Raw genomic sequence first — 26004 nt, 5'->3', positions numbered from 1 at the left:
CATTTCATTGTGGCTTGAATACTTTCTATTCCATCTTCGGAAAATGAGGCAATGCACCGGAAGACCACAATTCAATTGTCCCAGAATGCATCATCATAGGATCTCAGCCTAACCTCACATACGGGGCATTTGTGCCAAAAGGGCACCAGCCCTGAAGGCTGCCCATGAGGCTGTTTACACTGTTTCCCAGAGTTCATTCCTAGGGACATTAAGCTGATAGCATATTAACAACATCTGAGAAGCAAGGGCCACAGAGGCCAAATGAGTCTGGGAAATGTTGGGTCAAACAAAATGAAGTGATTTTTTTCAAAAACAAAATGAAACTATAATACTTTCCAGCAAGCCAATACTCACTAAACACATCCAAAAGAGGGCTATTATACACCGATTACCAAATATTTATAGGAGAACAGCATTTATTTAATGTGTATTCATATTTTAAAGTTTGTCCACATGTTCTTGTACTGGGTGGAAACCCCGAGTTCAGCGTATTCTCCCTGTTAGGCCTGTGTCTGTTCTTGTTCTCAAAACCCCGAGGGCTTCAACAGAGAGAATTTCACCTTCCTGTCCTTGTTTCTGGTTCCACAGTTCCCCTGAGCTGCTTCTCAGTTCTGTCAAGTTGCTGGGAGAACAGATTCTGGCCTTTTCTTTGTCTCATCATGGATTTCTCCATGTCTCTTTTAAATCCTCACATTTAAGATAACAATTATGCATGTCCTTCAGAGGAACTTGTAGGATACAGTCATACTAAAATCAACCTGCCATTCATCTGAGATTCAGAGGTAACTGGGTGCCCATGTCTGTATTTGCTAAATTTGGCAGTTTTTTTGTGAGAATCTCATGGAGGGCATTTTAACACGTTGCCAAGGGCACAGCCGCTGCACTCCCGAAAGGGACATGAGACGGTTGTGACCACCACAGCTAGGTGCAAAATGGTGGGTGGTGGGCTGAGCCTCCCTCCCTCGGGTGTTAGGAAGTACTTGACTGTGGTGCTCATGCAGGGCAGCAGTTTCCTGAAGTCTCTGTAACAACAGCTCTGGGATGAATGTTCTAGTCCAAGCTCGTTCCTTCTTAGTCGGCATCACATGACTTCCCAATGCAAGCAGGCTCTGCGGAGGCAGAGCCATCCATACCTGGCTCATTCACTCTCGCCTCTCCCCAGTGTCCAGTCTGGTCCCAGCACACTGAAAGCACTCAGTAATATTTATTGAGTGTTTGCATGAATGTGAGACTTCTTGAGGCTTCCTTTTCCTCCAAGACTAACCTCTAATAAATTATTTTAATGTAAATTCCAGAGCACAGACATCACATCTCATGCCTCTTTATGGTTCCACTCCCCACCCCCATGCTTAGCCTAATCCTCTGTCAGGAAAGGAGCCCAGAAAAACTTCTGGCGAGAAAAATAGTTATGTAAGTATCATTTCTTTGATGTTACCTACCTGTGATCTGATTTTCTATTTCTCCCTGCATATGCAAAGACTCCATATACACAGTGCGGTTGCCAATAAATCGTGCACATGCAATGCCTCTGTATGGTTGACAGAATCCATCTTCTTCATACTCATCTCTAAAAACAAAGCACAGGGATTCTTAGCACAGAACTACCTAGGTACACCATCCATTCTGGTTGTGCAACGCCCTAAATGGCCACGAGGGGGCGCAGTTGGGCACCATATAGTAAAGACCACACTTGGGGATTTTTTTTTTTTTAATTCAGCTCTCAAAACATCCCTTAAAACATCTGTTGGTCACGTTGGTCAAGTTTCCTACACCCCCAGAAAATCATCCTGAAGCGCAAAATCATTCTTAAATATGGGAAAGAACTTTTATTTTTGCAGCTGGTGGTGGGCTGGAAGATGATGTAGCCCTGAGAGGGAAGAGGAAGCGAGCTGGAAATCTGGGCACATGCTCTACAGTTTTTTTCCTAAGTGCAGATTATTTCTGCTCCATTTGCTACAAAGGCGTGGACACATCAGCCACAAGATTCACGACAACTGACATGTCAATTAGGAGATGCTCAGGGTAGGCAGCTGATGCATCTGTGAGTTAGTGGGGACCCTTGAGTGTCACGGCTCCTCACTGGGTAAGACCTGTCCTGTCTATCTAGAAGAGAAGCCAAGCCAAGTTGCAGACCAAAGGACTTGAGATTAGCCACTAAATCCAAGGAACTCTACAGCAAACATCAATGAAAATCTTATCTCTACAATCTGTAATTTTTTTTTTTTTTTGGTTTTTTTCGAGACAGGGTTTGTCTGTGTAGCTTTGCGCCTTTCCTGGGACTCACTTGGTAGCCCAGGCTGGCCTCGAACTCACAGAGATCCGCCTGGCTCTGCCTCCTGAGTGCTGGGATTAAAGGCGTGCTCCACCACCGCCCGGCTACAATCGTAAAAATTTTTTAAAAAAGAAATAGCCACAAGAATTTTGGCTGCTTTTAAATCATAATAATAAATGATAAATAAAAAATAATAAAAATGATAATAAATGACACCAGACAGTGACAAGAATTCAAGACAGTGACCAGGATTCAGGATGGACACTCGGTCCCACAGAAGTCCTCAGTGGGGGTGCACATAGAGGGAAGAACCAGAGGGTGGAACAACAGATTTGGCCACACTGAAGACTGCCTGCTGTATTCTTGAGTTCACTTTGATGCCAGCTCTTCTCCTCTGGCTGCGGTCAACACCATCTCTACCCATTTGCCTTGTGTGGCTTCTTCTAAGTTAGAAGGCGCGGTACCAAAACACTCTTCCTGTGTTCTTTTGGCAGGCTGGCTCAGATCTGTGCATCCTATGATCCTTGCCTTTAAAACAGAGGTAATACTCACTGTCTTATAGGCATAAGCCATGGGACCCCATCAAGTAATATAAAAGATTGTTATTTGTGTGCTAATTTAGCAGCACGAGAGATAGAACTAGGGCCTCATGTGCTAGGTAAGTGCTAACCATTGACAGATTTATGTTGTTTTTGAGACCAGTCTTATTATGTTGTCCAGCTTGACTTTGAACTTGAAATAGTCCTGCCTCTGTCTCTCAAGTGACTGGGAGCTACAGGTATGTACTACCATGACTGGCTGCTATACAAATTCCTTGAGACTTCAGAGTTGATACATTATTGTCATTCAAGTATTTACAGTGGTTCCAGAGGCTACTCATTCAAAAAGGAGACATTGACTAAGTGCCTTTTTTTTTTTTTTTTTTAAACAGTGGTTGGGAGCGGAGCTGGACTTCCCCACCTACAAGTTTCACACTCCTAGGAGACTAAAAGGCTCAGGATAGCTGCCAGTGAGTGCACAGCCATGGAATGGGACACTTGTCTTCTGCAGTGTCCTCCATTCATTCTCTAAATGACTCGATTTGAAGGTGAAGACGGGTAAAGCATCTCTGCCTTCATCCTGAAATAGTTTGTACTGCACAGCCTTGGAAACCGAGCCTCAAACACACGATCAACAAGCACATCTACCTGGGAGAACAACCTGGAGACTCCAGGGCTGCACAGTCCCTCACGTAGCCCACGTGTTTACTTTCATAAATCCTACAGTAATGGTGAAGCCTTTTTGGCTTAGATCTTACCTGAGCTGTAAAATTAACCCCACTTTTATTGGGTAACTAATACCATAAACCTATGGGGAGAAAGACGGCTCTGGATGACTTCAAGTTGGTTTCTGGAAACCTAAGTACAGAGCCCAGAGTCCACCCCCGCACTCCCCCCCCTCCCACCGCCCCTGCTAACCCAGGCCTTGCTTTCCTATCCTTCCACACTGGCGGAGCCTGGATGTTTAACGCGTCGTTGTGAGAACAGTTTCCCTCCCTATGCTGAACTCTCAAGGCCTCCATCTAGTCTCCTGGGAAGATAAAACCTTGGAAATGCCTCCAGATATAAATCCTTAGCCCACTGGGAGTTCCCATAGTTTATGAGTGAGGCTTAGGCTAAACTTCTTACCACCTTTCCAGTCCCAGACTGCTCAAAAGACTGAATAGCTCTTCTTCTTCTTCTTCAAACTAAAGCAAAACACGGCTCCTTGGCTGCCCATGTCTTAGCAACCACTCACAGTTGCAGGTGTACTGGGTTTATTATTATTATTATTATTATTATTATTATTCCCAGAACTTCTGGGATTCTCCGGGGGGCAGGGGTTTTTAAAAGTCCTAAACCAAAAGAGCCAAGTGAGTGTGTCATGCATCTGAACAATGTTTCAACCTCGACTGTATGCAAGACGCTTCAGGCGCACTGGAGGTGGCTCAGCTGGGAAAGGCACTTGCTACCCACAGCTGGGCCGTCCGAGCTCTACCCTTGGGACTTTCCTGTCCCACCATGAAGGTAGAAGACGAAAGTTGATCTTACAAAGTCATCCTCTAACAACAGGAACGTGGTTAGCCATGCACATCACACACACCATAACAACAAAACTGATTTTTTTTTTTTTAAATCTCTTCCGGAAACTTGGAAAAGATCACTGCTTGCCAGTGCTCAGGCCCTCCCTCCCACCTGTGAGGTCAGACTGTCTGGGGCCGAACCTCTGGAATCGGCTTTTCTCCATCCAAGCAGTGCCTGCCCAGCCCCTCTCCTCAGAGAAGTTAAGTGTCTCGCGGCGATGTGCAAAGGCAGTAAGCGGCGCAGCCAGCTTTGAGTTGTACTTCCAAGCTCAGGCCGCTTTACTCTGTTGTCAGGTCTGTAACAATTCTGTGTCTCAGGACTGCTGCGAATTCAGTCTACTCACCAATAAGACTTTATGGCAAGTTTGTATTTTGTATGAGGCACTCCGATTTCAAACACTTATAAAATCGACATCAAGCCATTTAGTAGACAACAGGCTTAGGAAGAGTGTAGAGGTGTGAATGCTCCCACTTTGGAAAAGCAGGAGAGCATGAGGAGGGGCAGCTATGTGCAGCCAGTTCCAAGCTTGTCTGAACTGGGCACCTTCCTTTCATAGTGTGAATAGCAGATATGGGGCTGGCTGGTCTCCTAACAGTCAAGTCCCAGGCACTCTTTTCCTTTGCATTTGGTAGGAGGCTGTCTCCCAACATGCACTTCTTCTGATTGTGTCTCCTGTCCCCTACTTAAAAACAGGCTATACCAAGGTGGTACAGTCAGGATGCCATCATGGAGCCATGCCTTGATCCATCAGGAAGCAAAGGACATTGGGAAAGGGTACCAGGAACCCACTGCTGCCACCTGGAATGTTGTCTGGATGCTGGGTGAGAGGTGTCCCGTGTCTTTCAAAGGTCCTTCAGATGCTGGGTCACCAGCTTTGGCCACCATCCCAATTCCTATGTGGGATCCAGCAGAGCAAGGGTCTACCATTCTCCAGTGTGAGATGGGAAGGACATGGAAGGCACACAAAGGAGGAGGGCAGTGGGTGGACTGCCTTGCCAGGATGCTCCAAGGCAAAGGAAGGCAAGCTGCTCTGAGATACAGATGGTACCATCCTGCTCTGCCAGCTGGTCTTTGGTGCAAACTTGCTCACCAGTCTCCAGCCATAGTAAGCTGGTTTGCTTTGGTGTTTTGATCCTAGGGCCTGGGATGTCCCCTTTCATCTTGTCACCCTTCTCATTGTTTCCACCCAGCCGCATCCTCAGAACTCTCCTGGGAAAGTCAGGCACCTCCCACCTTCCACTAGCGCCTTGACCAAACCATCCCTGTGAGTTCTGATTGCACATCACGGTCATCTGCAACAGTGCTCACCCGGCCGTGACCCAGCAACAGGACTGCAGCAGACTGGCCTAGACTGCCCACCCTGGAAACGCTTCCGACTGCAAATGATTTCTTCTTCACCATAATACAGGGGCAGGGGTGCAGCTGACAGGCAGTTGCTGAATGGATTCCGGCTGATAAATTTCATTCTAAAAGTTGCTTGTTGGGGGAAACATGACCAGTTAAAATGCACAACTTTCCTTAGTGAGAAGAAAATGAATCCAGAAGCACTTTGCTAACTCTAGAGCATAACCTAAGAGATTGAGAATACATAAAACCTTGTCCATTCCATTCACAGCAGCCAAAGGGTGGGACATCTCAGTGTTAATCAGCAGGTGAATGGATAGACAAAATGCCGTGGATACCTAGGGTGGAATAGTATTTAGCCGTATAAAGGAAACCTGCTATATTGTCATGGAGTCCATAGTATATGATTTATAGGGAACATTGGGAATAGGTAATTCCACAGGGACAGAAAATAGATTGGTAGTTGCCAGGGGCTGGGGGACTAGAGAATCCCTTACCTAGAGATGTCTAAGTCATACAATATTGAATGAAATTTCTCATTTCAAAATGGTTCTTTTTATGTTGTGTAAAGTTCACTGAAATTAGAAAACAATCTCATGTGTATCAAGGTAGAGCATTGCCTGGGAGAAGGTGCTGGCTGGGATTTCCAAGGTCAAGTCAGAGGAGGCTTGACTGTGGACCTTTGCCAGGTTCATCTGACTGAGACCCTGGGTACAGAACACAGCTAGATGGGAGGAATAAGATCTAGTGTCCTCTTGCACAGTGGGTTGGCTCCAGCTAACTTACTTCTTTTACAGTTCAGCATAGCTAGAAGAAAGCCTTTTGAATATTCCCAATACAACACTGAAAATGATAAATGAGACCCAGGGTCTGGTCTGATTGATCACTGTACACCATCTACATGTATTAAAACAACATGGAACACCCCATAAATATGCATAATTATGTGTCAATTAAAATCTTTTTAGGAAGAGGGAAACATGATCCCACTAAGAGTCCAAGTGAAGGGTGCCAAACCCTTCCAGGGTAAACAGAAGCTTGCCAGAGACATGGACAGTCGCAGGACCAGTTATGATCAAATGCAGTCTCCAGAGTGACTGCCTGCCGTGAAATGGCTTGCAGTGTGACATGTGCTTGGCAAGCCATCAGCCAGGAGGAAGTGGCACAATGTAAGTCTTCTCATCTTTAACAGCACATGCTAGGGCACACGGCTTTTGGTGAAGGGGCATCTGGACAGGTGTAGATGGAGAGCGAGCAGGTGGGACAGGGCGAGGGTCAGAAGTCTCAAGCGGGCTTTACCTTGGCATGGCTGCAGGAAGGTGATGGGTGAGATGGGTGTCTCCAGTTTCCCTCACCAACCCTGCTTGCTAAAGACCAGGCTGAACGTGGGCACCAAAGAGAACGAGGTGCTAACGTCCCTGACCCCTAAGGTCAATGTTCAAAGTGAGCCAATCAAGGCACGTCAATTCAGAGGATGGATGGCTCACAAGAGAGACCTGTGGCTGTTAGGCTGGGGCTCTGCAAGCCCTAACATTGCCCATGGGTCACTGGAATGCCACTGTGAGCACAAGAAGTTCTGAGGTGACCGCGTCAAGTGCTAGGAATGGCCCCCACCACTGGACACAGACAAATGAACATTTGTCCCCTTGTGAAGCTGGCCTGAGCTCCGTCTCACATCATGGTTTTTGCTTAAAAAAAAAAAAAATTAAATCAGATTTCAAGGTTTTTTTCCTCCTCTTGGCTAGGAACCACTAAAACAAACAGAAGAATAGCGTTCTGCATAGTTCCCAGAAAAACATGTCACAGCGACGGTGTCCAACCCAGTGATGGGAAGGTACAGGCCGTGCTGCAGGGCGGGGCTGAGAATACGGGGCCTCGGCGTGCTTGGAAAGAGAACAGAATTCCCTGGGCTTGTAGCTCACAAATGTAATCTGAAGGAAAATGAGGCATGTAATGTATTTAGTTCCTATTTAAGGACACACTTGAAACCATAGGACCGCCCTGGCGCAGTATTAAAAGGTAGGGAGACGCTAATGGGAACGAGCGGGCTCTGCTTCTTCAGTTGACTGAGGTTTCCATGGTCGGGTGCACTTGCCTGCTCAGATGATCTTGGATGTTTCTAGTTTTCCTGCTGTGAGGGGCTCCTTCACCTCTGAAGTTGGGCCGACACCAGGAAGCCAGAGGTGACAGCTGGAACCCCATCAAGCACAGGGTCCCTGAGTTCTATCAGAAATCCTTCACTCAAGCTTTGGTGTGTCTCCAACAACAAACAACCAAATCATCCCATAAAAGCTCCCACTGAGGAGAGCGGGATTGTGGAATATTACGCAACTCACATAAGCCTGTCTGGGCAGATTTCCTACTGCAAACATTACTAGGATTGATTTGATTTCCCCTGCGTTTTTCTTCTGTGTCTTTGGCTATGGACGGAAATATTTGGTTTGTGGAAAGAATGGCAGAGGGAACTCAGGGGCTTCTTACAGTTTTCATGTGATCCTACCGCTCAGAAGTAGGGCAGAACCCACCCCCCAGTTTTATTTTCTTTTTGGTCTCAGCTTTTCCCCTCTCTTGCTGATCGTAGATCCAAAAGGCTTCATATAAAGCAATGGAGAGCTGAATGCATATCCAGTCCCTGGATCCCCAGAAGGCAATAGAGAGGCTACATCAAACTTGAACGTTAGGAACTTTAAACCTCTTCCTGGCAGCCTGGGGTGACCCTGGGAAATGGTTTGCTGCCTTCTTGACTCAGGACACCCCACAAAAATCATGCAGCCAAGAGGTTCAGCTCTTTGTGCTCACTTGAAGACTACACATAAAACTTGCCCAGGGTATGTGTATTCAAAGTGTTGCAACTGACTGAAAGATGTCACTACACTGTTGTCTTGTATAATATTAGAGGAACCAGCCTCAATATTATACATCCCAGGGGCTCAGGAGAGAGAACTACTGATGGCGAGGACTATTTTCTGTAAATTGAATCTCAGCACACCGAGTTCTATAGTCCACTTGCTTTAATTCCTCTGGCATAACATCCTTTATACACAGCTTCAGTTCTGTTCTCATGTCTAGCTCCTTTCTTGCCTGGTTTCTCTCTATATTTATCTACTGTCCCCTCTATGTTCTATCTTAATTCCTTTGTCTAGTTCTGCCCCTTCTAGGTTCTCATCCATCTTGTTCCTTCCCATATCATCTCCTCTCCCGTCTCCTTCTCTCTCATCTGGCTCTTCCTCATCTTCCATCTCGTTCCTCTAGTACTCTGCTGTAGCCCTTCAATCTACTTCTCTCCCATCTCAGTTTGTTCCTCTCAAGTTCTTACCCATCTAGTTCTGCCATTCTCTTCTCTCTTCTCTGTCCTCTGCTTTACAGTTATATATCTCCCCAAAATCACAATCCTCCCCTCCACCCAGGACACTCAGCCTGAACTTCCTCAGGCAGTGATTGTCCACTATCAGGATCAAATGGAGGGTTGATAAGAATTACAAAGAGGGGCACTAGTTGTTAATTACCATTTGTGACCCAAAGGGGAAGTGACTAATGAATTAACTAAAGGCTAAATATGGGTAATATCTAAGAAGAGGGATCTTACGTGCACAACTATAATCTTAAATGTGTTTGGTAAAGGATGTTAAAAATCTATAAGTTGCTAGGTCAATGGGAGAAAATAAAACTGTCTTCTTTTTTCCTGTGGCTCCTATCTGTCCAAGCTGTCTGCCGTTTTTCTGCAGGGTGGGGGAAAGTGTGCTCAGTCTCTAGGCAACCTGTGTACAGCTAGATGCCCCTGCTGATAGTTAAAGGGAGATCTGGAACTGGAGGTAAGATTTGGGGAAGGAGGAAGTTAAGTTTAATTAGCACATCCACCAGGCCTTCTCAAACAGGTAGCCTGGATGCTTAAGTCTGTTCTTAGAGAGTACAGAGGTATCTCTGATAAGGTACTTTCCTCCATCCGGTGATGGACCTGGCCGGATGCTACCAATAATGATAATTACAGGGAGGCTTGAACTGGGAGTTCTGGCTGAGCATAGCTGTTAGCACAGAAGGTTATCTAAATATTCCTAGAAGTGGTTAGGTAAGTAGTTAGAGGTCTATAAAGTTAGTAAGGCTGTAAGAAAGGAGGGGTCTGAGCTAAATTGTGTAAAGCTATTACTTAATGTCTACCTGACCTAGGTGGTGTCCCCTTGTGGAATTTACCTTAAGTCAGGAGACTCGCCTGTGGGTTGTTATCACTGTTAATCCTCGGAAATTGGGTGACCACCTGGGTGATGTCTCCTTTAGTCCTTGAAAGTGGCTAGGGGAGATATCTGATTCCAGAGAAAGCCTTTCCTGAGGCTGTTCTCCAAATGCCTGGAATGTGTATGTCTAGAGAGTGATCAGTCCACATTGTTAGCCCTTCTTAGGGAAAAATCAATTGGGAAAACTATGAAGGCACACATGATTTTCATAACAGAATACAGCTGATATATAACAAGCCAAGTAACACCAAAAACTCCTTGGGATTTGGCTTCCTCTGGAAGAATTCCCTGATTCCTCCAGGTAGTGACTTTGCCATAACCAGCTGAGTTCTTATGATATTCCTGCAGCCTGCAGCACTGTTGGATGGTGGACCTAAGCCAAGCAATGGGCCTAGACATAGAGTTGGTGGCCTCAAGTGGTGCTGGAATTTTGCGACACACGCTTAAGGGCAGTGCAGGCTGCTGAGCTTCGGGGGTTAGATGTGACGTTTCTGGTCATTGAGCAAAGACCCCAAGCTGTGTTCCCTGTTTGTACCCGAGGTACCTGGCACACTTGGGATGATCCTCACCAGAAAGAGACCCAGAGAAGAGGTCACACAGAAGGAAAGATATTCCATCAGACCCCGGAGAAGCAAAACTCCCAGCACAGAAACAATTTCAGCACAAAATAAATCCAACTAAAGTAAAAATATTGGAAAAGTTGAAATTAAAATAGGGGTTAGTTTGTGATGTACTGAGTAGGGGGTGTTTTACATGAACAGTGTCTGCTGGGCAAGGGGTCTCTGGGGTGGGCTGTGAAATCTAAGGAGTTCCTTATTCCTTAAGAGAAATGAAGAGGGCTAGCTATAAAGGTCTGCTAACTGGCTGGGGTGTGTGTGTGTGTGTGTGTGTGTGTGTGAGAGAGAGAGAGAGAGAGAGAGAGAGAGAGAGAGAGAGAGAGAGAGAGAGAGAGGGAGGGAGGGAGGGAGGGAGGGAGGGAGGGAGGGAGGGAGAGAGAGAGAGAGAGAGAGAGAGAGAGAGAGAGAGAGAGAGAGAGAGAGAGAGAGAGAGAGAGAGCAGGAGGCCTCCTGGTTCTCCGCATCCAGGTTCCAACAAGGGGCTCTGAACTTGGAAGAGAGGGAAGACACTCAGGGGTTACAGACAGTCTCTCCCATCTGCCCTGCCCCCCACAGCACCTCTGTCCTTTTTCCTTTCCTGCTCTCAGGGTTACTGAAGCCTGTTGCTGAGAATCCACTAGGACAGCTTTGGGAAGAGGTGTCAGTATCAAAGAGAGTAGACACCACATGGCATGCTAGCCCAGAGGAAGCAGTGGCCAGTCAGCTGGTTTAATGGAAGTAATGGGAAAGGGGAAGGGAAATACGGCAGGGCCAAAATGCCAGGTGTGTGTGTGTGTGTGTGTGTGTGTGTGTGTGTGTGTGTGTGTGTGTCTGAGGAATAGTGAGACTCAGTAATCCACATTTTCTTTGTGGATTTAAATATTCCTCTCAAATTCCTATGCAGTCTTTTTTTTTTTTTTTTGGTTTTTCGAGACAGGGTTTCTCTGTGTAGCTTTGCGCCTTTCCTGGGACTCACTTGGTAGCCCAGGCTGGCCTCGAACTCACAGAGATCCGCCTGGCTCTGCCTCCCGAGTGCTGGGATTAAAGGCGTGCGCCACCAACGCCCGGCAAATTCCTATGCAGTCTTGTTTTACATAATCTTATTTTAAACTTGCTACTTCAAATGATAACAAAGGGATGAGGAGGCTAGATTTTTGTCCTGACCATAAAGGGACAGCCATGGGAGAGACAGTGTCCAAGATGATGGGGTCCACTTGAGAGGAGAAATGTTTGGAGCATGGGAAGATCCCACTGTCTCACTGAAGAGCCAAACCATGATGCAGGGGATGGTAAAGGTGTGGAAGGAGACAGAGGCCTGTGGTAGGCATATGCCCAGTCATTATTTCTTGGAGTCCCTCAGTTGGAAAGCTAGTATGTAGGGCTGTAACTAGAGTTTTCCTGCCTTGCCCACAGTCAGGACAAATCTTTGTCACCCGCCAGTCCCACAGCCGCTCAGACTTAACCAAGTAAACACAGAGACTTACATTGCTTACAAACTGTATGGCCGTGGCAGGCTTCTTGCTAACTGTTCTTATAGCTTAAATTAATCCATTCCCATAAATCTATACCTTGCCATGTGGCTCATGGCTTACCAGCATCTTCACATGTTGCTTGTCACAGTGGCGGCTGGCAGTGACTCCTTCTGCCTTCCTGTTCTTTCTTTTCTCCTCTCTGTTAGTCCCGCCTATACTTCCTGCCTAGCCACTGGCTAATCAGTGTTTTATTTATTGACCAATCAGAGTAATTTGACATACAGACCATCCCACAGCATAGGGCTCTGGTTTAAACTTTGTAGTTAGAGGAAAAGAGAAAAAGTAGCTGTGGGGTTCACCAAGCCCCCATATGGTTAGACTGGAAAGATACTTTGTAGCTCTTTTGGCCTTGGGTTTCTCTGGACCTTGTCTCCGCAACCTTAAAACTGGTATGCTACTGAAAGGTATAGTGTGTACAAAGAATTTGTCTGTGGCAGGTGCACGTGAAGTACAATGACTCTTTTGCTGTGCCCTGGCTTGCCTGCTCTGTGCCAGACTAGGAAGAAGCTGGCACGGGCCTTCACCTCTGGACTGCTCACATTCAGCTCACATATTGTGGTAGTGGATATTAAGTGTCAACTTAACAAGCTCTAGAACCAACCACTTAGGCATCAAGTCCCTGGCATGCCTGAGGAGTTTCTAGATGAGGCTAACTCATGGGAGACGATCTGCCCTAAAGGTGAGTGGCACCATTCCAAGGGCTGGGAACCTGGACTGAATAAAACAAAGGATGTGAGCTGAGCGCCAGCCTTCCTTGTTCTTTGTTTTCTGGCTGAATTCAGGAGGACCAGCTGCCTTATGCTTCTGCAGCCATGGTTTCCATGCCAACGATGGACTTTGCTCTCAAACTGTGAGCCCTAATCACCCTTTCTCCTTGAAGTGGCTGTCATCAAGTATCTTGAGAAAGGTAACTACAGCAGATGGTTATCTGGAGGCGCTGTCACTCTTGTCCTTTGTTACCTCACCCTTCCCTGTCACTGCGTCAAAGACCCTCAGGCTTGAAGCTATGCGTGAATGTGAACTCTGGGCACGGGTTAAGGTCAGAAGCAGGCATGACCTATGAAGTCTGAAGGAGCCCATAGGGAGGCCAAGTCTTCGTGGTCAGCATTTAAGAAGAAAGGGTGGATAAGCTTGCCATTTCTGTCCCATTTTAGTCTGCTCTCACAGTGGCTCCACCCCACACCCCAACCTTGAGCCCTTGGACCCCACCCCTCTACCTACTCACGGACTGGTCCATTCCACACCGTCCTTGTCATCAGTGAGCTGAAGCACCCCTTGTGCGAAAACAAACTCACCAGGTCCCTGCTCTGCTCACCTGTCTCTGCCTTTTTAACAGCTTCCCATAGCAAAATTTCTCTTAAAGAAAATGCCCACCCCTTGTCTCTGTAGTTCTCCTGTTCAGCTTAGACAGTCTAGCTGAATGAGCTTGCCCTTGACCCCAGCGACCAGCAGCAGCAGCCTTGCTCAAGCTGGCCAGAGTCCCTTCACGTGAACTCACCTTAAACCATGCAGGTGAAATCGATGGGATAATTCATTCTTTGTATAGGGGCCTAGCTCAGGATTACTCATCAATATGACTAAACAGGCGCCCTCCCAACTCTAGTTTCTTACTCCAACATAAGACAAAGAAAGAGAGTAGCATCTTAGTGAGTTTGAAGAAAAGTGTTTTTAAAGGAGGGGGTTTAAGATATATCAAATAGGAGTCTTCTCTATCAAATACTATAAAATGTGTGTTTAAGACAAGGAATTCAAATCTTTTTTTGTCCTCCCCACACACTGTAAGACTTTTACAAATGTTTATCCCCCACCCCCCACCCACCCACCATGAGTAAAACCTTTGTTTACACAAAGGACCGTTGCTGTGTTCTAAGAATTTGAGAGCCTGGAGTAGTGACCCCTTACTCCTTCACTTCCTCTGTACCAATTCTTTTCAGACTAGCCAATTAAATGAAGACTCTGAGGTCAGCCAGTGCGGAAAAGACATAGTCACCACCTGAGTTAGAAGGAAAACCAAATGCACTTCCTGCCTCGGTGCCTGGTGCCTCGGGGTATTCGCTCTCCTGAGCATACCCTCTTGATCAAGAGTGAAGCTTGCCTCGTCCAGACACATGCACGTGTACACACACACCGGGGTAGATGGCGGAAGCAAAGGCTGGTGGTGTGGGTGCAGGCCTAGAGAAATGTGGAGCCAAGGGGAAGGAGAAAGTTTTGACAGGAACATTAGAAGGGGTGAGGTATTCACCCGATGAGGAAGCGGTCAATGCTAGTCTCCAAGTGCAATAGAGATTCCCATTCAAACACGTGAGTCCTTGAGTCCATTCAGGTATCCAAATGGAGGCTGAGGTTAAAAGCGGGGTGTTTGTGGGAGATGGGAGTCTGAGTCCTCAACATGGGGTTATCAGCGTAGAGCTGGTCATTGGAAGCTGGAAAAGGAATGCAGCAGAGAGAGAGGACAGCAGAGTCTGAGCCTGGAGCCCAGCTCCCATGACTGGGATCTTGACCCATTAAAGGAACTGAGTGAAGGAAAAGAGAGGCGTATTCTGGAAGCCAATGGGAAGAGAGTGTCTCCTAAAGGAAGGGTCAGCTGAGTCAAAAAGCCCCTTTGGCTCACCTAACATGCCCAATCAGAATATACCACTGCATCCTAACCCATTCTAACACAGACCTCACCTCTACTTAAGAATGACACCTGCAAGGTCATTTGTTACTCTTTTTCTGCCTGAGTCAGAAAGCAGCCACTTTAACGCCCCCCCCCTTCCCACACGCATAATAATCTCTCTGTGAAAACAGGTGTTTGGGTGTAGTTTGTGCCCAATCTGGGGTCTGGAAGCTGTGCAGGGGTCTCCTTCAACACCTTCCTAGGGTAGGGGGTGGTTGCTTGACTGGGTGGTTGACCTGGCTCCATTGGAATGTTAGGAAGGCCACCATTCTTGCTGCAAAGATCACTCCAGAGGCCTTCCATCTGACCTCCTCCTGCTTTTCTGGCACCTTCTTCAAGACCTCTGTCCCTCCTTGGTCTGTTCTCACACAGCAGGTGGAGGGGTCCTTTCAGGGCATTGACCTGTTCATGTTTTTGCTCAAAGGCTTCCCTTCCCAGGCTGTCAAAACTGCAATCCTGAGTCTCCTGCCTCACCCCTGCTGCCCATAAGCCCCAGCACTTCTCACAGGCCTATACTCAGCGATGAGCCAGTGCCCAGCACCCTCAGTCCCACTCTGAAAAGGTACAATGCTTACTATTCATGCCCACACCAAGCAGACAGAAGTGTTGGCCACTGCTATCTTCCTACAAGTTGTTGACAGGAAACAGTTATTTAATAAGTGAACTAAATCATCTGTCTGTGTGACAGAAGCAAAGCAAGAATCCAAGCTCATTGATAATCCTGCAATTCATAGCCTGTTTCTCTATGACCCCTGTCCCTGCCATCTAGTTTTGTCCAACAGAGGCCGGGGCCCTGAAAAGTAGCAGAATTTTACCCATTACATTAGCATCTGAAGCACTTTTGAAATTTGCCTGCTCCTGGATCGAGTCCCGACCACCTCCAGTCTATGCATCACTGCTCAGCAAGGGAATTGTTCTCCTACTCTGTCCTCTAAAGGCCATCAAAGGGTCCTCTAAAGCAGAAATCTGTGTCACCCGATGTGGAAGCCTCCACAAAGTACACTTCCTGTTCCTAGGTGACATGAATGGATTTCCTAGCTCATTTAGTTTTCAAGTTAAAACCGACTCTTCCCTTCACATCTTCTATGTCACAAGCTATCAACATATCCTTTGGTGCTCAGCAATACACTACACCTTTCTATGCGTTAAAAACCTTCCACTTTTTGTTTTGAATGTCCTTTGTAATCAGAACTAGGTATTTATGAAAATGATTTATTGTTCTTAACCAGAAACAAGCAAGAAAGCAAGTGAAAGCAGGCTGCCAGGACCTTCTCAAGGTAGGTGTATTGCTGCGGGATGTCTTTCTGTACACTCTGAATATGTGTTGCTCTGATTGGTTGATAAATAAAACGGCATTGGCCTATGGCAGGGCAGGATGGAGCCAGGCAGGAAAATCCAAGGGAGACAGAGCAAGACCAAAGGAGAGGCAGGGGAGATGCCATCCCGCTGTCCAGGGAGCAGCGTGTAATGGCTCACAGGTAAAGCCATGGAACATGTGGTGACATATAGATTAATAGAAATGGGCTGAGTTTAGTTATAAGAGCCAGGTAGCAAGAAGCTTGAGCCATAGGCCATGGCCATATAGTTCGTAATTAATATAAGCCTCTGTGTGTTTATCTGAGCAACTGCGAGACCAGGCGGAATGAATTTTGCAAAATACAAATAGACTAGATATTGTAACTGTAATTATTGCTTGATAACTGTTCTATTATATTTAATTTTACTATGTTAAAGTTAAAACCTTACTTTTTGATTAGATAGAAAAGGGGAAGTGCTGTGGGTTGTCCTTCTGTAAGCTATGAATATGCATTGCTCTGATTGGTTGATAAATAAAGCTGTTTTGGCCTATGGCAAGGCAGCTTAGAGGCAGGCATGAAATCCAGGACAGAGACAGGAAAGGAGAGGCACAGGCAGAGAGGAGACACCAGTCACCACCAGGAGAAGCAAGATGTGAAAGTACCGGTAAGTCATGGCCACATGGCAACTTATAGATGAACAGAAATGGGTTAATTTAAGTTATAAGAGCTAGCTACCAAGAAGCCTGCCATATGCCATGCAACTGTTAATAGCCTCTGAGTGATTATTTTATAAGCAGGCTGTGGGACTGTGGGGCCAGGTGGGACCAGAGAAAACTTTCAACTACAAACTTCCAGCTACAGTATATAATCTACATTTCATATTTAAAGGATGCCTCATGCCAGGACCTTCTCAAGGTAAGTACATGATCTACATTTCATATGTAAAGGAACTGAGGTTCAGAAATCTTTAAGTCTTGCTCCAAATTTCCTAATGTTTCCACTTTAAGGAATATTATAAAGCTGACAAAAATAAATGTGAAATTGTGCTCACATATGATTTAGTGAAAAAGACAACACAACATTTACAAATTACACTTTCATGCCTGGCTCTGTGTGTTTAGATAAGGAAAGAGTTCAGATGGGAAAGCTTTATTTTAGTAGATTCTTCAACCTCAAAATTGTCCAGGGGCACAGCAATGATAGCATGTAGACCTGGGAGCTGAGAAAACAAGCTTAAGAATGGGCTAGCCTTTGCTAACCATGTGTTGTGTGCTCTTTCCTACTATGGGCAGCTCAGACTCAGGTGGGGGAGAGGATTTGGTAGACAGATGGTGGATGTTTTTCTAGAGGAGAAGTAGGTAAGAGTTGTAAAGGCACACAGAGGGGGTGAGATTGGAGGGGAGAGAGAGGGAGAGGGAGAGGGAGAGGGAGAGGGAGAAGGAGAGAGAGAGAGAGACAGAGAGAGAGAGTTAGAGCATGAGAATATGGAAGGAAAGATCCACCCCATGCAGGCTGGCTTGATTTGAAATCCTTATATCCAGGGAGGACTGGTCTCACTCCCAGATAATGACAGGAAAAATGCTGGCCAAATGAGTCCCAAGCTTTTCCAGGGCATTACCTAACTGAAGCAGGATGCTTGCGCTGAACTTGGCATTGCTGTGTGGAAAAGTCACTGGGCTGGAAATCAGAAGACTATGGTCCTGCACTCATTTTGGCTGCCATCAAACTTGCTGAGGTCACTTAGCCCCCTTTGTCCTCAGCCACTTCATGTGTGTGCCCTGTAATCTGAACCACACGTGTCCTTTCCGATTCCAGTGTTCTTTCCAAGTCCAACATTTCATGGCTACTCTAGTTGAAAAGCTCAGCATATCCCAGCGAGATGGCCACAGTTACCTCTGAGCTGGCCTTTCTACCTCTAGCCCTGGAAGTCTACCCATGTTCTGTGGTGTGGGAGAGGGGACCCTTAGTATGCACAATCAGACCACCTTTCTCATAACTGTTTCATGGCTATCCTCTGCAAAGTCCCTTGGTGACAGACCACCACATCATAGTGATAACAAGGTCAGAGCCATATCTTCAGCACCCTTTAGGCCCTGGAATGCAAGAGTAGCTTGCAGTTACTAAATACACCGACCAGCATCTAGACTTTTGCATCAGCTGCTTCCTGCCAGGATGACTTGACTTACTCTCCTCATCCTTTCAGTTACCATCCAGCTTTTCCTCCTTGAAGATGCTCTCCTGAGGCCACCAGTAGTCCATGAGAAGGGATGCACTCTCTAGCATCCCGAATAAACTTTGTTCTACTATGGTAACCTGTTGAGAGGTCCCAAACCAGGCAGAACATTCCTGAAAAGCAGTGGCTGTTCTTACCTTTTTCTGCAGTCCTAACCCACCCCCACCCAACCTCCCTCTCCACAAAGCCTAGTACACACAGCCCACTTTATAGAAGGCACCAGTAAATGCATATGGAATTGCAGTCTGTGCCTCTCCAGCCACAGTTACGAAGACCTCTACCCCTGCCAGACTCCAACATCATCAACCTTCAGCCAGCCCTCCTTTGAATACCATCCCAAATGGGGGACTAAATAGAACCCATCTCCAATCCTTGAGTTCACTCAGCTAAGCCCCCATGAGTCCTGCACCCCCAAGTTGGTTCATTTCAGAATTGGCAGGTTAAACACAGTCTCCCTGCTCCTCATCCCCTCCCACTGATTTTTCTAACTAGAAGTGAAAGGACTCCCCAGTCCCTGGGGTCCAGGTTGCTGTTGTGTGGGGTTTGTAGCACAGAGTCATAGCTGACTCCATGTGGATATTTTGTTAAGCGTGACTAAACACCCTAACCTATCAGCTCCTGCCTTTGTAGTCATTTCCAGTTGGAATGTTTTTCGGCTGAAAGAGACAGGTTTTTGAAAAGACATAAACATCTATGGTGAGAGGTGACATATGTTCTCTCCTAGTGAAAGCAAGGGACTCCCGTAGATTCTGCAGTTTTTGGACAGTGCATAAAATCCATCTCATAGGCAATTAATCTCCTGGCAGGCTTTGAGTGAAGCAATTACCCCGTGTTTTTCTTTGTCATTGTTCGGAAGTTTAGCAGTGCATCTATCTACTGGATTCCTGTCTGGAGAGCCAACGGCTGCCTTAAAAAACCTCCACAGCAAGCATATGTAAAAACACTCAGTGTTCACACGTTTGATTTAAATATTGACACATTTTTTCATTAGAACATTAAATCCTTAGCTTTAGTCATCCTAAATGCTTTCCAGGAGAGTGACTTCCGAACTAGAACGGCTCCTAGTAACTCAACACAAACTTTGTGAGACGTCGAACCTCGGCCGTGGCGGGCTATTGTGCTCTTCTTCTGTGGTGAGGCAGCTGTGACTGGTTAGGAACCAGTGCTGGAAACAGTATGCGGAGTGTTCTTGGCAGATTTCTTACATCGTTATTCAATATGAACTGCAAATCATATGCTCATAGTTATGGGAATGTCAGGAAACTCTAGCATTCATGCTTTGTTTGACAAAGCGATCGGGGTAGGTGCTGGAAGGCAGAGGCATCCAGTGCTTGCAACGGAGAAGAACAGAACCCTCCCACAGCCGGCAGGTTTTGAGAAGCTGGTAATTCAGTCGTCTATGACAAGAGCCCAGCTCCGCACTGATATACGTGCAACTCGTGGGCTTGATTAGTCCAGGCTGTGTGGCAAGGAGAGCAGAGGTCTGGGAGGCAATGCTAGAAGTCTCTGCAGTTCTTGCTCACTTCGGTTCAACCGAGCTTTAGAGCAGGTTCAGCAACCTGTTTACATTTATTTATTTGTATGTGTGCGAGTGCCCAAGCATATGTGTGTGTGTGTGTGTGTGTGTGTGTGTGTGTGTGTGTGTGTGTGTGTATGTGTGTATGTGTGTGTGTGTATGTGTGTGTGTGTGTGTGTGTGTGTGTGTGTGTGTGTGTGTATCTGTGTTTAGGTCAAAGGACAACCTTCAGGGATTCAGTTTTCTCCTTTGATCAAATGGATCAAACTCAGGTCATCAGGTTTAGTGGTAAGTGCCTTTACCTGCTGGGCACACCTCTCTTTCTTTCCTTTTATCTCTTTTCCTTTTCCCCCTTCTTTCTTTTCTTTCCTTCCCCCCGTTTCTCCCTCTCTCTTTTCTGTTTTGTTTTTAGTGGTTACATTTAACATTTAGGTTGGATCCAACTTTTCATTGTTTATAAAAAACATTGCGATAAATGTCCTTGCATATCTTTATATAGAGAGGTATGATTATTCTCTAGGTTGAAAACAAGTCAGTGGAATTATTTCCTTAGGTAAAATAAAACATATGCAAAATATACTTGCAGGTAGGTAGCTACCTAGTGTCTTAGTTAGGGTTTCTGTTGCTGTCATGAACACTATGACACATAATGAAACAGCTTTTGTTCAGTTAGTTCCATATCACAGCCCATCATGGAATGAAGTCAGGGCAGGAACGAAAGGTAAGAACTGAAGCAGGGACTACGGAGAAATGCTGCTAACTTGTTTGCTCCTCATGGTTTCCTATACCACCTAGGACCACCTGCCCAAGGGTGACACCACCCACAGTGAGCTGGGCCTTCTCCTATCAATAACTAGCCAAGAAAATGCCATATATATATATATATATATATATATATATATATATATATATATATATATATATATATTTGCCAACAGGCCAAACCTAATGAAGCATTTCCTCAGTTGAAGTTCCTTTTTCCCCAGATGTCCAGGTTTGTGTCAAGTTGACAAAATCCACCCAGCACACCTAAGAAAATTATCCTACTATATCTACATCTATCACTGACAGATGATAAATATAAATTTTCCTGTATTCACTGTTGATAAGTACCTGTTCAATGCGATCACTTTTTGTTTGTTTGTTTGTTTTTGTTTGTTTGTTTGTTTTTTTCGTGAGAGGGTTTCTCTGTGTAGCTTTGCGCCTTTCCTGGAACTCACTTGGTAGCCCAGGCTGGCCTCGAACTCACACAGATCTGCCTGCCTCTGCCTCCCAAGTGCTGGGATTAAAGGTGTGCGCCGCCGCTGCTGCCACCACCACCACCCTCAATGTGATCACTTTTAAAGTTCATATATCACTTTTTATTCTAGGTAGAGTTAAACATTTTCTTCATATGTTCATAAAACTTTTGCATTATTTGCATGTACACAGTATGTAGGTTTATGCATTTTCTATGTCTATTCTACTGTTACCATTATTCTTTAGTAGACATTTTAAGAGACTAAGGATCTACCCATGAGTGCACAACCAGATAACTGACAAAATATGATTCAAATTTGGGTTTTTGCAAGTCAGTTTCACATTGTGACAGACACATGACACAAAGATTCTAAATTGCAGTGGTAATAATGTCTTTAAATACAACATATTAGGAATAAGCTCACTGAACACAAAAATAAAATTAACACCATTTTCACTGGAACAAGAAGGCAGGTGCCCCTGCACAGAGAGTTCCAGTTCCCATTTGGGTCTTTGATTATGCTTACCACACTATGCTTAGAGGATTTCAGGGATACAACAGTTACTTAATAACCACGTTTATAGTGTGCCTATCTGAATGGTTTCCAGTGTCTCCCTGCGACTGGCAGACCTATAAAATCTATAGGGAGAGATGATGGGCAAGTAGGAGGGAGGGGTCTTCTTCCTGCATGTGGGGTTGTTATTGTGGTTCACAGACCTCTCTACTGCAGTGGTTCTCAACCTTCCTAATACTGCGACCTGTTAACACAGTTCCTCATGTTGTGGTGACCCCCAACCATAAAATTATTTTGTTGCTACTTCATTACTGTAATTTTGCGACTGTTAGGAATTGTGATGTACAATTTTTGGAGAGAGAAGTTTGGTAAAGGGTCGAGACCCACAGGTTGAGAACCACTGCTCTACTGGATCATTGAGGATGGATAGTATCAAAAAAGCTCAGTGATAAGGACATTCATGCCTCCAAACGTCTTCGTTGAAGAGGCAGGAGCCACCTGCCTTCAGCTCTACTTGACTGAGTTCACCTGAACATCAGGCACTAAGCTGGAAAGTAGCTGCTATGAGGGCTTTATAAACTGCCATTCACTGTCATCAAAGACACCTGGTGACTGAGAACTAAAGTCATGTCAGAGCAGAGTGACTGATGGAACTGGAGGTATGACTATGGACAATGGATGACTCCAGACAGCACAAGAACATTCTTCTCAAAGGCTCGAAGGACAGCCCCATGCTCGCCTCAAGCTTTCTTCTCCCATTGTCTTCGGTCCTGGCACATGGGATTTACCGGGAGACTGATGTGCTGTTCACACTCTTGGAGACACATACATGGACAAAACAGAACCACCGTCTTAGGACTCACATTCAACCTGACTGCTGGACATCTAAATGAATGAGTCAAAGAATAACCATCAAAATGGGGAACAGGAGGAATATACAGCCAGAGGAGTCCATCAATGGCTCCTCAGGAATTGGGAGGAAGATGAGGCAATGTCAGTGGCCTCACAGATGAAGGCAGAAGGGTTAAGGAGAAAAGTCCAGCTAGCCCTTTCCTCTTACCAGTTTCCGTATCACTAAGTCATGTGGTTAGTCAAAGCTCCACCAAGTTAAATGATGCTATGATTCTTATTGCTTTTAAGACAGTATGAATTCCACAATATAACCTAACTTCTTAGGAAGTTTATCCATGGAAACTAGTTTTTCCAACTTCACCTCTGGTTCTGACAAAACACAGAGAGTCAGATGGAAAATTCCTGCTTAGAGTCAGCTGGTGCATGCAAGGGACAGCTGTGCAAGGTGGCCTTGGTGATCTTTACTTTTTCCTTGATTCGAGCATCCTCAATGGAGTACCTGGTCTCTGGCGGGTGGTGGCAGATGGTACAGGTTCTGACCTCCAAGGACCCCAGGGTTAAGGAAAGAGGAATGGTCCGCACAAGCGATGGTTGTTTATGAGGTATCCCTCCTCAGAATTCCCTCCTACAAGGACGTAGCAGGAAGGGCAGCAGTTACAGACCAGCCTGCTCATCCTACAGGTACTGAGTGGTCACTGTAACTAGCCGTCATTCTAGGTGCCAGGGTTCAGTGGTGCAGCAAGGCCTAGGCATGGGGGAGAGAAGACTCATTCAGGTAACGACAGGGACAGAGTCTGGAAGAACTAAAACATGAACAGAACAATTAGACGAAAGTCCCTATTGCTTAGCTCTGTACTGCTGTGGTAAATTATTAAAGATAAACAACCTAAAGAGAGGATAGATTCATTTGGACTCAATTTCAGAAGGCTCAGCCCACGTTTGGACAGCACATTGCTTCTGGGCCCGTGGCATGAACACATGGTGGAACAAAGCTGTTCACCTCGTGGTGGTCAGGAAATGGGGATGAAGAGTGCCAAAGGTGCAAGGCTTTCTTCAAGGCCATGTTCCTAGTAATTTCCCTTCCTCCCAAGTTCTACCAGTTCTCAAGCAGTGCCATCAGCTAGGGACCAAGGCATTAACAAAAAAGACTTGGGAAGACATGATTCAAACCTGGAGTGCATGTTTCTATTGCCCTGACTTTTGTATACTACTGCTGCCCTATGACAGTGAAGAAAACATCCCAGATAGCTGGATTGTAGACTCTATGTCCCAGGCAGGACAATGGTAGAGATATCTAACTGTCTACCTGGGTCTGTTTTTTTCCTTTCAACTTTTTGTTTGTTTGTTTGGTTTTTTGAGACAGGGTTTCTCTGTGTAACAATCCTGGCTGTCCTAGAACTCGCTTTGTAGACCAGGCTGGCTTTGGACTCACAGAGCTCTGCCTACCTCTGTCTCCTAGCTTAGGGATTAACAACATGTGCCACCACACCTGGCTTTTCTTCCTACTTTAATAGAACTGCCCACATTGGCTGACCAGTGTCTCTAGCAGCCAGAGACTACAGGAAAATGTGGTCATATGTTCTGGTCAAAGAGATGAGAGCAAAGTGAAGCACATCACTGATGAGACAAGACCTTGTGAAAAAAAGAAAGATGAGAAGAGGTAAAAGAGAGGACGGCGGGGTTTGTTAGCTTAAAAAAGAAGATAAAGGGTGTTCCACCAACTGGTGCATAATCATTAAGGGTGATGCTAAAGAAGTCATGTGAGACAAGATAAACTCGCAACCACAGAAGGCTAGTAAAATCGACCAGGTCTGAGTCTCAGGGTGAGCACAGGGAACAGGGCTGTTCTTTCAGTCCTGGACAGCCTCCCCTGGACTCAAGAGAAGTCTATTTCTATCTTGCTCTATCTATCTGTCTGTCCGTCCGTCTGTCTGTCTGTCTTCATCATCATCATCATCATCACCTATCACCATCTATATATTGTACCAGCTTAGACTATACATTAGTTAATTCTGAGAGTCAGACTCTAAATCAAGAAAAGAGAATAGAGAGCTTGTCAGGTGATAAGTTTGATAAGCAGAGGACTAGCACAGAGGAGAGGGAGAGGGGCAGGGGTTGGTGGGCAGGGGATACTACAATGTCACCAGGACAATGGATCTGATGGCTCCAGACAGTGTCCGCCAGCCACATGGGCATTTGTGCACACGAACATTGAAGGGCTGAGCTAAGGTGGGAGTGAGTATAAAATACGCTCGATTTCAAGGCAGACTTAGCATACCTTTCCCTAAAAAGTAAAATATTTCAGTATTATTTTTAATATTGATTACATGCAGAAGTAATTATATTTGGAGTCTATTGTACTAAACCACCACCAGTTTTATTTTTAAGATTGGCTCTTAGGAACCTTAAGGTTATGAACGCAGCTGCCATTCATAGCTTGCACGGCATTTCCACGGGGCAGTGCTGCTAGGGTCCCCCTATCAACTGCATAGCACCCCCACCCTGCTCTGCCTCAAGTCGCCTCCTCCCCTGGGCTACTGTCTCCACATTCTACTCGAGTCCCAGTCCTTTCATGGTCCAGCTGTCTGGATGGGAGGCTCTAACTGGGAATAATGGTGATTGCTCAGCAGACTGCTTTCACAACCCATGGCCGGAGCTCTGACTGGTCGTCAGAGGATCGTCACTTTGGAGAACAGTCAAGAAGTAACAAGAGGCTTTGCCTCTCAAAAGTACATTATCAGTATTCACTTGGCTTGACATAACTCATAGCCTTCCACCTTTAAAGTCTGCTTTTATCTTAAGAGCTCTCCCCACCCCCAGGCTCTTATTAAATAAGTTGAGAAACGACAGTGCCCAGGAGCAAGGGCTTTAGGCTCAGACAAACAAGCCCTAGCTACCAAGCCTGAGCTCTGGCCTGGAGTCATTGCTTAGCGTTCATCTCTCCCTTTCCAGAACCAGGATGCTATGATGCATCACAGGGCTTCTCTGACACTCTGTGGATCGAAGTGTCTCTGGGACTGTGGACTTCAGTGCCTCACCCCATCACTCCCAAGTAGCTCTCAGATTCATTAAGAATGAAAACAAAACAAAACAAAACAAAACAAAACGACTACAGGGGCTAGGACTCCCCTTTCCTTCCACTGGCTCATAGAAAAATTCTGCCAAAGGGGAATGCGCTGGGAGAAGCAGTAAAGGAAGCTACATTCCCTCAGTGAGCAAGCAATAAATGCCAACATTCCTATCCTGCTTGGACAGTGTTCTACCTGGAGGCTAAGTGGGGTCAGGGACATGCCTGGAAAAAAAAAAAAAAACCTCCCGTGAAATGTCTTTGCAAGGAAAGAAACAAATAGCCCCATGGCAACCTCAGGGAGCTAGCTACCTTTTTCTTTTGGTCCTGGGTTACAATGGCCCACCAAGGCAATGCTGGTTGGAGCTAGAAGAGGTGTTTCATTAACATTGTCAAACCTGGACCACATTGGCCTGCAGGTTTCACCCAGGCACAAATCTTCTTTTAATTTCCACAAACAGGAGCAGTAAACCCACCCACAGCTCCCACCAGTGAGTTGGGAGGGGAGTGGGGCTTCATGCACCTTACCCTATTCACTCCTAGCCACATC

General features: G+C 45.9%; 1 protein-coding gene across 1 annotated transcript in view; it reads right to left on the bottom strand.

The window, feature by feature from the left end:
• The window catches only part of Ror1 (receptor tyrosine kinase like orphan receptor 1), a 371662-nt gene that overhangs the window by 32835 nt on the left and 312823 nt on the right, over window positions 1-26004 (bottom strand). Inside the window, exon 5 of the mRNA XM_006974046.4 lies at window positions 1440-1567. Within this exon, the coding sequence (XP_006974108.1) occupies window positions 1440-1567 (128 nt within the window). The remainder of the gene's footprint in view (window positions 1-1439; window positions 1568-26004) is intronic.

The sequence above is a fragment of the Peromyscus maniculatus genome, chromosome 2, assembly GCF_049852395.1.
Source record: "Peromyscus maniculatus bairdii isolate BWxNUB_F1_BW_parent chromosome 2, HU_Pman_BW_mat_3.1, whole genome shotgun sequence".
Taxonomy (NCBI): Eukaryota; Metazoa; Chordata; class Mammalia; order Rodentia; family Cricetidae; genus Peromyscus; species Peromyscus maniculatus.
The sequence above is the reverse complement of the archived record's forward strand: the minus strand, read 5'-3'. Positions and strand labels throughout refer to the sequence as shown.